The sequence below is a fragment of the Carlito syrichta genome, unplaced genomic scaffold (genome assembly GCF_000164805.1).
Source record: "Carlito syrichta isolate Samal-C Ts95f unplaced genomic scaffold, Tarsius_syrichta-2.0.1 Scaffold301930, whole genome shotgun sequence".
In the NCBI taxonomy this organism is placed as follows: Eukaryota; Metazoa; Chordata; class Mammalia; order Primates; family Tarsiidae; genus Carlito; species Carlito syrichta.
This window is the reverse complement of record NW_007246026.1, coordinates 400,416-413,259: the sequence shown is the minus strand read 5'-3', so window position 1 is coordinate 413,259 and position 12,844 is coordinate 400,416. Positions and strand designations below refer to the sequence as shown.

Sequence of the window (12,844 nt, the reverse complement as noted above, 5' to 3'; positions counted from 1 at the left end):
AACGTGGGAGCAAGGGAGGGAGTTCCTTTTTGATTGCTTCTTTATTTCAGGGGACTGGAAGGCAAGGTCTTTAGCTGAGAGTGTGGGCGGAAATGGAGCAGAGGCAGTTTAAAGAGTCAAGAGAATGAGGGAAATGCTTTTCCATACTAGGAAAGAGGCACATGGTGGCACAGGGACCAGTTTCCTTCAGTGGCCTGGATGCTGCTCCCACAGCTAGTGTCCCATGCGTGGGGAGTCGCATCAGGCCCGGCCACAGTTGTTTGTCCCTCATTCTGCTTCCGAAGCTCCTGGCCAGGGTTGACTCCTGGAGGTGGCAGGGAGCCAGGCTCTGGGACCTGGTCACTCAACCCTTCACACTTGAGACTGAGCATAGCAAGTGCATACTGCCCCCGCTAGGCCCCCTGACCTCCTCTACATACCTCCCTGCCCTAATCCTTTCTCCTCCCCCTTAATGTCCTGGGCAGGTGAGTCCGCTGTGAAAAACTGGTATAGGCCCCGTGGGGGCAGAAAAAATCACTGATACCTATTCAGAGCCTTCCTCTCATTTTGTGTTCACACCAACCCTTTGAGAAAATTTGAGTGACTTGCTCAAGGTCACCCAGAGTGAGTGGTAGAGTCAGATCCGTATCTCCATGATGATGTAGCCAGCTCCTGCCCTCTACTATACCACTCAGCCTCTTTGTAGGGGGAGACAGTTTTAGCCTTGTGCAGTGACTCACACCTGTAATCTCAACACAATGAGACTGAGATGGGAGAATTGCTCGAGGCCAGGTGTTCAAGACCAGCCTCGGCAACATAGTGAGACCTCATCTCTACCAAAAAAAAAAAAGTCAAAACAAAACAATTAGCCGGGCATGGTGGTGTGTACCTGTAGTCCCAGCTACTCGGGAGGCTGAGATGGAAGGATCACCTGAACCCAAGAGGTTGAGGCTGCAGTGAGCTGTGGTGGAACCACTGCACTCCACACTCCAATCTGGGCGGCAGAGTAAGACCCCGGCAAAAAAAAAAAATAGTTTTTTTTCCCTGAGAGCCGCCATCAAGGACTCCCTCATCGTGCCTCTGGTCCTTGTACTACCTTTGGATTGCCACTTCTGTTTCTAGGACTCCTGAGAGCCACTTGGGAACATGTGGCGGGGACTCTTCCAGACTTTCTCTTTCCCGCAGAAGCCCGTCAGACTCCCACACCTCCCCAGGTGAAACGACATTGTTTCCCTTTGTCCACACGGAGGATGTGACTTTAAGAAACTTGATCTGTCACCCACATGGCTCCAGGCCACCTCCACCTCTCCCCCTGTTCTCCAGCTCAGTCAGGCTGTGCCTCTGCACATGTGCCCACTACCTGGAACTCCATGCCTCCAGCTCCCTCTTCTCTGCTTCGCGCCTCCCCCTTCCAAAGTTTGGGCAAGTAACCCTTCTCCAGCAAGCTCTTCCTGACCCCCCTTCTCCCAGCTGCCCTCCTGCCAGGGTCCACAGAATTCCTGTCTACTGAAGTACAGACCTCGAAGCATTCCCTGTGCAGCCCTGGATCCCTGGGCTCTGCAGGATGCCTAGGTCTCACCCTCACGTCTTCAGCACTCAGTGCCTGCCTCATGAGGCACTAAATACATGGGGAAAGAGAACTTGGGCTTGTAGGAGAGGAGAAAGCAAGAGTGCTGGGAAGCAGCCAGCGGGTGCATCAGCGAAAGTGGGGGAACATAGGAGTAGGCCAGGTTATGCTGCAAAACTCAGTGACCTAAACAGCACAGGGTGATTTCTCACCAAAGCCCAATGTCCCTTGTGGGCCAGCAGGGGACGCTCTGCTCATGATAGTCACTCAAGGACCCAGATTAACAGAATCACACTGCAGCAGAGCAGAGCTTTGGAGGGGTCTTGGCATCAGCAATTAAATGCACTGGTGGAATCCACACCTCCCGTCACAGGATACCTCGGAAGTGCAATTCTCCCATATTCTCCCATGTGCCAGGTAGGTGCAAAGCTGGGAAACTGGGGGGACATTTCTCCTGGGTCTGCTATGAGAACCGGCAGCAACACCTCTGGCTGTGGGTGTTATCAGCAGGTACATCTGAGCATGAGGCAGTTCTCAGCCCTGCTTCTGTTCTGGTGTCACTGGTAGGGGTGGGGCTGGCAGAGGAAACCAACAGGTGTGGCCATGGGAAAGTCCCTCTAGAGAAACATGGAATTTCCTGGTTTTAACCATTTCACATCCAACTGCCATATCAGAGCTGACCAGAGCAGCACAGACCCCTCCTACCACCTAGGATGTTTGCTTTGGGGCATTGAGTCCCTGGCTGGAAGGTTAGCACCTGGTTTCCAGTCACTGGAGATCACGGCAAGTTACTAAAGTTGTGTGGACCTCAATGCCTGTCTGTAGAATGCTTTCCAGTGTCCCAAGCATTTCCAATATAGTTTTCCGTGTCATTGATACAACCTGCAGAGTGAGTGTTGTCATCTTCCTGTGGTGGGTGAGCAGGTTGGCTGGGAGGGGTTGTGTGCTGGGCTCCTAGCCACACTGAAGGGCATCAGTGGATCCTGGGGACCGCTCTTGGGTCTCTGCAGGCTCACAGGGAAGGTGAGTCAGATCCAGCCTCTCCCAGGACTGGCTAGCTTAGGTTCTGGACCTCCTGGGGACTCCTGGGTATGGGAACCGGACTTCCCAGATAGCTCTCCACTTGGTTAACTTGCCTGACCTGCTTTGTTGACTGAATGTGCTTGCTCCACTAAACTGCAGGAAATACCAAAACAGCACACAGCAGCCTGCCACAGCTACCATCGGGACCTCAGTTTCTGGCCTCCTTGTGGCTCAGGCTCTGTTCCTATTCCCTCCTCGGGAACTCAGAGCATCCCTTTTCTCCTTCCTGCTGAGGTGGTGGCTGCACCGAGCTGCTTCTGTCTCTTTAAGAGAGAGAGGAGAGAGAGAGAGAGAGAAATCAGGAAGTATGAGAGAGCTGAGAGCCAGGGCTCAGTGCTGAGTGTCCTACCACCACAGGGAGGCAGGGAGAAAGCTCACTAATCCCAGCTCCCAGGGTGGCATAGACCCTTTTACTTGGCCCTGCCTGTGGGTTCTAGGGGTCTGTGGCCACCAGGATGCTATGAGCATGGCCCACGAATGACAGCAAGCCCTGAATACTCTGGGATTGCCACCCAGTTCCACAAGCCTGCATCCCCTGCAGTGGAGATGGGGTGAGTGTGCAGCGTGGTGGGGGTGGGGGTGGGCATGAGGGAGCCAGGCCAAGGGTAGCTCAGGGAGCACAGGGGTGTACGCACACCAACAGCCTAGAGGGTTGAGGCAAAGCAAAGAGTTGCCGTGGGCTGACGATGCTCCCTCCCTGGTGCCTGCCCTCACCTTTCCTGGGGGCCTTGCTCTCTGGCCTGAGTCCCAGGAGTGGGCGTGGCCAGGAAAGTCTCCCAGAGCAACTGGGGGATAGGGCTGGAACCTCCACCCCAGCTCTGTGGGGAAGGGTGGCAAACAGGAAAGGGTTAAAGGGCTGGGCCAGTGGTCTTTGATGGAGGCTGAGAAGCAAACCGACAGGGGCGCCTCTCATCCGCCCTCCTCTTTCCGGTGTAGCTCAGCTCCTGGACTTGTCAAAGGCAGAAAGCATAACATAGGCTCACTGGGGAGAGCCTTTGCCTGATTCAGGCCACTTGGAGCGTTGGGTAAGTGCACTTGGACGCAGCAGAGCCCTGAGGAGGGAGGGGGCTTGGTGGGTAGGTCAGTAGCTCCCTTCACCTTCTACCTGTTCATTCATTCACCATTCCCTGAGGACCCCTGAGCCCTTCTGTGGTCCAGGTGCTGGGGGCATGGGGCATGCTGCAGGGGTGCAGGCTTGAGTTAGATGTGCCCCGGTCAGAGGTCCTAGGCACAGAACTCGGGGGCCTGCTGCCCACCGGGGCTCTGCCCTTTGCACCACAATGCCCACTGCCCCCAGCCTCCCTTGTTCTGTGCTCTGATACCAGAGTCCTTGGCCTTGATCTCAGTGCGCTCTGCCCCAGTCCCACACCCCAGACTTGCTGACTGACTCAGCCTCAGCGGGAGAAACCCGACCAACCCATTCACCCTGGGCTCCTGGCCTGTCTTTAGGAAGCCTCTCAGTACCTCAGTTGCTCCTGTGTAGTGCAAACCCTCGTGCGTTGTCAAAAACCAGGACTTGACCAGGACTTGAGCTTTTCAAGTGGCCTCTGGCTCAAGGAACTGACATTCTTTTTTTTTTGGAGTTGGAGTCTTACTCTGTCGCCCAGACTGGAGTGCAGTGGCTACTTCTGGCCACCGCAGCCTCAACCTGCTGGGCTCCGGTGATCCTTCCACCTCAGCCTTCCAAGTAGCTGGAATTACAGGCTTGCACTACCATGCCCGGCTAATTTTTTGATTTATTGTAGAAATGAGGTCTCGCTGCCCAGGCGGGTCTTGAACCCGCGGGGTCAGGCAATCCACTCACCTCAGCCTCCCAAAGGCGCCGGATTACAGGCTGAGCCACCGAACCGGCTTGACATTCTTAAGGATTTGCATTTTTTACAAAGATGTCACAGAGAAAAGACTCAGAGCTGAAAAACAAAAACATAGGATTCCAGGAATGGCGACCCTCAGTTTGAGAACTATAAGATGTTAGAATAGGAAGAGGTCTTTTCTAATCCAGCCTTATTTAAAAGTATTTAAGGTGGGCCAGGAGTGTGGCTTGTATCTGTAGTCCCAACTACTCAGGAGGCTGAGGTGAGGGGATTGCTTGAGCCTAGGAGTTCGAGGCTGTGGTGAGCTATGATCATGCCACTTCACTCCAGCCTGGACAACAGAGACCCTGTCTCTAAAAAAAATAAAAATAAAAAAGTATTTAAGGAATGGTGACCCTTCTTATGCTCCTGCCTCCAGGTATCCCCAAAACACCAGGCCTGGCCCTATTTTTCAGAAAGGCGTTGAGTTTAACTTCTGAGGCTACAATCTCTGGAACCAATTGCTTTAGGGGAACCAGCCTTTGGAGAGAAGAGGATGAGGGCAAAGACGAGAAATGGAGTTGTAGGGAGGTTTCAGATCCTCCCCAGGGCTCCTAAGCCCTTGGATTGATGATTGTTTGGCTCTCTCACTCCATATGCTCACACACCCACAGCCCACACACCCTGGGCAGTAGCCCTGTCCCTACCGGGAGCAGCACTGACCTGGACACACTGGTTGCCTGGTGAGCAGCTGTTAGTTCCCAGCGGCAGGAAGTGGTGGGCCTGGCAGGCCCACTGAGTGGGTGGCTGGGGGCGGGCTACCGGGCCTCCAGGCTCGTTTTGCAATCCTGGAGATTTGTGGTGGTATGTTTAACGCTGCCTGACCCGGGGCCCTTCCTCCTGCGCTGTTTCTGCTTCCTGGGACAATCCCAGGCCTGGATGCCAAAACTCCAGAATCCTCAGTGCCTGGGAGAGGTGCCGGAGACAAGAGGTTGGTCTCTGCATCCTGGCCTGCCTGGGGGTGAAGACCCCGTAAGTGGGAAGGAGCAGGTTGGGGCTGGGAGCCCAGTGGGGCTCCCTTGGTGTTGCATGCTGCCATTTGGGGAAGTTACTTAACCTCTTTGTGTTTCCCACTTCCCCTGCTCCCTTGCCTGTGGCATGGCCACATGGAGCCCTTTGCGGAGTGGTCTTGGGGCATGGCTACTGGTCACCAGTGCGCATCCCAGGATGGAATCCTGACCTCCCTCCCCCAGCATGTTCTTTTTCTACACGGAAGGTGGCCAGCCAGGAGGTGGCGGGAAATGCAGAGCACAGCCAATTACCTGTGGCACACGGACGACCTGCTGGGGCAAGGGGCCACTGCCAGTGTGTACAAGGCCCGCAACAAGGTAGGGAGCAGTGCTGGCCAGGCCCTGACCAGCTCAGCCATGGCTCCTCACACCTAGAAGGCAGGCCCAGTCAGCCCCCAGGAGCACCCAGGGTGGCGCAGGCCGGACAGAGGCCTCTGGACTCCGCAGCAAGCACATCTGGGCAGGGAGGACACTATGGGTTTGCACAGGGGTAGGGGGAGCCAGGAAAGAGCTTCTTGGGATGGTGCCGCTGTCAGCATGAGTCGAGTCGGGGCAAGAAATACATGAAGTCACAGAGCAGACATTCCAGGGAGGCAACAGCAAATGGGATCTAGGAATGGCAGAGGTGGGAAGGAGGCCTTGTTTGGCTTTCTCCTGCCAGAACAGGAGACGATCCTCCACTCTCTCACGCTCAAGTGTTGCAGCCAGACGCTGCTGGTCTGAGGGGGAGACCGGGACAGGGAGGGACTCACCCACGCAGCGCAGCACCACCAGGAACTCCTCCTCGGGCAGCCCTGCCCTGCCGTGAACACCAAGGGGTGCAGGATGTCACTGTAGTGATTGTCAATCGCAGTAGTCATCACAACTAGCCATTCCCTGCAGGATGTCAGGTGTGCCAAGCCCGTGTCACCTCCCAGTGCTAACCCCTGAGCAGGAGAAGTCGTTGAGGGTGGGGGCCCCCGTCCTACCAGGCTATCTGCTCATCTCTGCAGTTGGGCTGGCTGGAGAGGCTGAATGGAGACCCAGGAGAGGATCTCTGCTCCCCTGCAGGGGTGGGACTTGTATTCATCCCTGTGCTGCTCCCCACCCCTCCCTCTCCCACGGCAGAAATCAGGGGAGCTGGTTGCTGTAAAGGTCTTCAACAACGTCAGCTACCTGCGGCCCCGCGAGGTACAGGTGAGGGAGTTCGAGGTCCTGCGGAAACTGAACCACCAGAACATCATCAAGCTCTTCGCAGTGGAGGAGACGGTGGGTCCAGTGCTTGTCCTTGACCCTCACAGTCTAGGGAGAGGCGGGACACACAGTGAAAGAGATGTGGGCATGTGCTCGTCAGCAGGTCAGACAGGGCCTGTAGAGGGAAGCAAAGAATACAAGGGGACAGTCGCAGCACATGGGATAGAAATGACCAAATCAGTACCCGAGCAGAGAGGGTTTCCTGGAAAAGGTGACCTTGGATTCCAGTGTGTGGGATCCCTGTGAGGCCAGGGAGGGAAGGCCAGGGCGGAAGCTGGAGCCTCGAGAATGGGGGCTTTGGCTCTAGGTAGAGCCACCTCTTCTCGGTGGGCGGGGGGAAGTGCCGGCCCCCAAGCCGTCCTCCGTGCTGCCCATAGGGGCCCAGCAGGCAGAAGGTGCTGGTGATGGAGTACTGCTCCAGCGGGAGTCTGCTAAGTGTGCTGGAGAGCCCCGACAATGCCTTCGGGCTGCCCGAGGAGGAGTTCCTGGTGGTGCTGCGCTGCGTGGGTGAGTCCCTCCCTGTCCCCGTCTCCCCCTCAGACCAGCAGCAGGCCTGGGACAGACGCTGATGGGCAGGACCCAGGTGTCTGGTTCCTGCCAATCATTCCATTTGCAACTTCAATGTGAAAGTAAAAAATTAAAACGACTGTGCACCGGTGTTCATAGCAGCATCATTTACAGAGCCAAAAGGTGGAAGCAGCCTAAACATATACACAAAATGTGGTGCACACATACAATAGAATATTGTTCAGTCTTAAAAGGAAGGAGATTCTGACACAGTCCACTGCAGGGATGAACTCTGGGGTCATGATGCTAAGAGGGGAAAGACACAAAAGGACAAACACTGCAGGATTCTGCTCCCATGACACCTAGCGCAGTCAGACTCATAGAGACGGGGAAGAATTTGTGGTTGCCAGGACTGGGAGGAAGGGGAGTGGGGAGTGTTGCTTTGTGGGTACAGAGTTTCAGTTTGTGAAGATGAGAAAGTTCTCGAGATGGGTGGTGGTGATGCTTGCAAGATAACGGTCATGTGCTTAATACCACTGAACTGAGCAGTTTAAAATGGTTACAGTGGGAAATTCTGTTTTGAATATTTTACCACAATTAAGTACATAATGTAAATAATTAAAGAGGGGGTGCTGCCCCTGTGGAGACAGAGCCCCTCTCAATTTCCTAGATAATCCGGATGGAACCCGGACACCCCAGTGCCCTCGTGGCTCCCTCTTTTGTCCTGTGTGTCCCTCTGTTCTTGCTTGTCCTATGGCCCCATGAGCCCATGGGAACACATTGTCCCCCTCGACTCAAGGACAGCCTTCCCCCCGACATGAGCCCTGATGCTAGACTGGCCCGGCCAGAGCTGCTAGCTGCCCTCCATCCGTCCCCAGTGGCCGGCATGAACCACCTGCGGGAGAACGGCATCGTCCACCGCGACATCAAACCGGGGAACATCATGCGCCTCGTGGGGGACCAGGGACAGAGCATCTACAAACTGACAGACTTCGGGGCCGCCCGGGAGCTCGATGACGATGAGAAGTTCATCTCGGTCTATGGGACTGAAGAGTACCTGGTGAGTGCGCGGCTGGGGACCCGCTGCCCCAAGCTGAGGCCCTCCTCTTGTCCTGGGATTCCCTCAGAGCCCCCTGGGAGGAGGCCTGGCCCATCCCGCTGCTTCCGGCAGGGTCATAGCTTGACCCTTGCACCCCAGCCAGAGGCATTCATTCTGCCGTCTAAGATGGAAAAGGTGGTGCTGGGCCTGCCCCGGGGCCACCTGCCTCGTGCCAGGAACTCCTTGACCGAATGTTCTGGAGAATGGGACGCAGCTGGCCGCCTCCTCCCCAGGGCAGAGGGTAAGCAGACAGAAATGTCCTGGCAGCCAACGTGCCACCTATTTTCTTTCTTTCTTTTTGAGTTGGAGTCTCACTCTGTCGCCCAGACTGGAGTGCAGTGGCTGCTCCCAGCCACCGCAGCCTCAACCTGCGGGCTCTGGCGATCCTTCCGCCTCAGCCTTCGGAGTAGCCAGAATTACAGGCGTGTGCTACCAAGCCCGGCTGATTTTTTTTTTTGATTTATTGTAGAGATGAGGTCTCGCTCCCCAGGCAGGTCTCGAACCCGCAGGCTCAGGCAATCCACTCACCTCAGCCTCCCAAAGGCGCGGGATTACAGGCTGAGCCACCGAGCCTGGCTTGCCGCCTATTTTCAAGATGGCAAAGGAGAAGGATTCTGAACGGTTCTGCTTCCCCCTGAGGATGGAGGGAGGAGTCTGAGGATGGGGGCTTGGGCCCTCCCCACTCCCACGGCTGCTTTCTGGTTCTCTTGCAGCACCCTGACATGTATGAGCGGGCGGTGCTTCGAAAGCCCCAGCAAAAAGTGTTCGGGGTGACTGTGGATCTCTGGAGCATCGGGGTGACCTTGTACCATGCAGCCACCGGCAGCCTGCCTTTCATTCCCTTCGGCGGGCCTCGACGTAACAAGGAGATCATGTACGGTGGGCCACGCGGCAGGGCTGAAGGGGACAGGCCCTGGACTTTCCCTTGGCAGGCACCTGGCCCTTCCGCCACTGGTCCCTGCTGTGTCCCCTGTTCCCGCTCTGTGGTCCTCCTCTGCTCCAGCCTCCACCCAGGCTCCTTGTAGAGCCTTTGTTATTCAGTCCCTCAAACAAGAAGCTGAGGCCTGACATGATGGCTCATGACTATAATTCCAGCACTTTGGGAGGCCAAGCTGGGAGGATTGCTTGAGCCCAGGAGTTCGAGATCAGCCTGGGCAACACAGGGAGACCTTGTCTCTTCAAAAAAATTTTAAAAACTAGCCGAGCATGGTGTCCCAAACCTGCAGTCCCAGCTCCTTGGGAGGCTGAGGCTGGGGGATCACTTGAGCCGGGAGTTGGAGGCTGTGTTGAGATCAACCAAGCCCTGCCCATGGCGGAATGGGGGCCTGCTGATGTCCCCTCATCTTTGCTCTGGGCCTCACTTTCACCTTCCCTTCATTTTAATGCTTACCTCATCCCAGCCCAGGCTCCAAAAGTGACTTCCTTGAGTCTGCAGAGCCTGCCACGGCAAGGGTGGGGCCAGAACCCAGCCTCCTGTGTCCGGGTCCAGAATCCCACCATGGTTTTCTGTCATCTGACATGAGTGGAGCTGCAGACAGTAGCTGCTCCCTCAGGGTGCTTCACCCAGAACAAGGGAGATTTAAGCTGGATCGACAAGGAAGTCAGTGCACCCACCCTCAACCCAGGGGCCAAGACGTGTGAAACCTATATTGTATTAGGCTTCAGGAAAGAGGAAGAAGCCTGGTGTGGGAGGTGGAGGGAGGATGTCGGGGGAGACTAGACTCTGAAGGGAGCAAGGTGGATCCTGGGGACCAAGCACAGCATGGGCAAAGGTTTGGAGGCCAGGCCGTGGGAAGTGTCAGAAGAGGAGAGGCAGTGGACAGGGCAAAGATCTCTCTGCCTGGAGCAAAGAGCTGGGCAAGGAATGCCAGTCGAGGGGGTCTCCTCAGCTGAGAGTCAGGCCTCTCACATCCCATTTCTTCAGGGTGGCCGGGTGACCCGAACAAGGGCTCTGAGTCCTCCATGCTGAGTGTGCCACCCTTTGAAACACGAGGGCTGGGGATCCCACTGACCCTGTCCTGCCAACCCGCAGGTACCGGATCACCACGGAGAAGCCTGCCGGGGCCATTGCAGGAACTCAGAAGCGGGAGAATGGGCCCCTGGAGTGGAGTTACTCTCTCCCCATCACCTGCCAGCTGTCAATGTGAGTGGGACCCAGTGAGTCTGCACTGGCTATTTCTCCTCACTGCTGAGTCAGGACTGCCATGCCGCGGGCCACTTTCCCTTTGCGGCCTCAGCTTCCCCATCTGGATGCTGGAGTGAGTTCTTCCAGCGCTTCCTCCCAATCCACCCTGCCCCACCACCTCGGTCCTGGGGTTCCAGGACGTTCTTCTGGAATGCCCTCGCTACCTACTTAAGGAGGACAAGTCTGGGCCCCAGCCCCTGACGATCTCCATTCCTGGAGGGCAGGGGCCTGCAGAGCCAGCTGGTGCCCATCCTGGCCAACATCCTGGAAGCGGAACCGGCCAAGTGCTGGGGCTTCGACCAGTTCTTTGCGGAGACCAGTGACATCCTGCAGCGCGTTGTCATCCATGTCTTCTCCCTGTCCCAAGCAGTCCTGCACCATGTCTACATCCATGCCCACAACACGTAAGTGGGGTGAGGGAGGGAAGGCCCAAGAACTGTCTCTATCTGAGCAGAAGTGAGCATCCAAAGCAGCATCTCCCAAAGCAGGTTCTGTGGAGTGTTCCGACACAAAAGCTTCTGGGTCTAAACTTAGTTTGGAAAAATACTAGTTCTACAAACTTAAGCAGGTTTCCTTTTTTTCACTTCAGAAAATCCACACCCTTTCCAATGCTAATATGCATTATAAGTCTGAGGTATGTGTGTGTGTGTGTGTGTGTGTGTGTACGTGCTGATAGTACATTTCCTGCATTTATTGCCCATAGAACCCTTTATTCCTGGAGTACTTTATGGGACTAGGTAACTTTAAAAAATTTAGTGTAAGCTTCTCACTCTGTCTCCCAGGCTGGAGTGCAGTGGTGCAACCATAATTCACTGCAGCCTCGAACTCCTGGGCTCAAGGGATCCTCCTGCCTTAGACTCTTACGTAAATGAGACTACAGGCATACTCCACCACACCCAGTTAATTTTTTTTCTTTTTTTTTCTTTTTCCTTTAGAGATGAGGTCTCTCTGTGTTGCAGAGATTGGGTACTGGGACTCCTGGGTTCTGTTCCCACTCAGTGTCCACCCACCATAAGACACAAACTCTTTCGTTTGTCTCTCCACCCGTGAGACAGAAAACCACCCTAGTTCCTCCCTCTGAAAAACAGCTCTGTCCATGAGCAAGACATGGGGTTTCGGCTACCCTGACCCCACATCCTGCCTGTCTCGCTCTCTCCCTGCTGTGTCTAGGATTGCCATCTTTCAGGAGGTCGTGTATGAGCAGACTAACGTAGCTCCCCGGCACCAGGAGTACCTCTTTGAGGGCCACCTCTGCGTCCTCGAGCCCAAACTGTCAGCACAGCACATGGCCCACACGACAGCAAGGAGCCCTCTGACCCTCTTCAGCATGGCCAGCGAGACCCCGAAGGGGCTGGCTTTCAGGGACCGTGAGTAGGACCAGACTGGATTTTCCTCCTCCTCACATTCTTCTCCAAGAGACAGGGGTCTACAGTCCAAGGCATAGATTACTTTTCTTTGTGGGAGTTTCTTTGGGCCCAAGGGTGCAGAAGGCAGACCTGGGTTCTAATTCTACACATGCCTCTGAGATGCCACGTGACTTGGGTTGGTAGCTTGACCTCCCTGGGTTCACAGCATCCTCAGAGCTGTGAAAGAAACTCTACTGGAGACAGCTAGATTTGGAGTTAACATGCTCTCTGCAATCTTTGATTAGTGAGGAGGCCTTGGGTAGTCTGTGTTGGAGAAAGTAGGGGCCCATGCTGCTGGGGAGAAGGGAATGTCGTCAGGGGTCCAGAGCTTTGTCCTTTTTCCAAGTTCTAGAAAAAAGTGTAATTCATTCTCATTTGAATAATATCAATTTTATCCACTTTCTCAGAGGCTGGGGAGTTCATCTTGAAACCAGTGGGCAAGAGGGTGGTTTTAGCCCATTTTCGGGCTGCAGAGACCAGTTCTTGGGCATGAGGCTGTAGTTCTCAAGAGTGACCACAAGGCGGCAGTGAGGGACCGCAGATGTAAAGTCGCTCCTTCCGTGCATTCGGGGCTTGAAAGGCGGGGACAGGATGAGTTGGGAGGGAAGGTTGCGGTGGGAGATTGGCAGTGAGGTGTGAGTGTGAGCTGGAAATAACGAAAGGCGAGCTCAGAGCCCACCCGGATCCACGTAGGCCGTCCCCTCAGACAGAGTGTTTGTCTGCAGCTGCTCTCGACGTCCCCAAGTTCGTTCCCAAAGTGGACCTGCAGGCAGATCACAGCACAGCCAAGGTGAGGGGCGACGCCCAGGTGGCCGGGAGCGGGTGGGGCACGGCGGCGGGAGAGGCGGGACCTGACCCTGCCCGCCTGTGTGTTTCAGGGCGTGCTGGGCGTCGGCCACCAGGCCCTGCGGCTGGCGCGGGC

General features: G+C 55.7%; 1 protein-coding gene across 2 annotated transcripts in view; it reads left to right on the top strand.

The window, feature by feature from the left end:
• Nucleotides 1–5,694: 5,694 nt before the first annotated feature.
• Nucleotides 5,695–12,844, top strand: part of IKBKE (inhibitor of nuclear factor kappa B kinase subunit epsilon) — a 22,435-nt gene continuing 15,285 nt past the window's right edge. For both annotated transcript variants that reach the window (XM_021711206.1, XM_008055701.2), the window contains exons 1-10: nt 5,695–5,810; nt 6,600–6,740; nt 7,103–7,232; nt 8,111–8,292; nt 9,045–9,205; nt 10,364–10,474; nt 10,741–10,920; nt 11,687–11,883; nt 12,648–12,712; nt 12,801–12,844. The exon at nt 12,801–12,844 is cut by the window's right edge and continues 5 nt beyond it. In XM_021711206.1, the coding sequence (XP_021566881.1) occupies nt 5,724–5,810; nt 6,600–6,740; nt 7,103–7,232; nt 8,111–8,292; nt 9,045–9,205; nt 10,364–10,474; nt 10,741–10,920; nt 11,687–11,883; nt 12,648–12,712; nt 12,801–12,844 (1,298 nt within the window). In that variant the 5' untranslated portion in view covers nt 5,695–5,723. The remainder of the gene's footprint in view (nt 5,811–6,599; nt 6,741–7,102; nt 7,233–8,110; nt 8,293–9,044; nt 9,206–10,363; nt 10,475–10,740; nt 10,921–11,686; nt 11,884–12,647; nt 12,713–12,800) is intronic.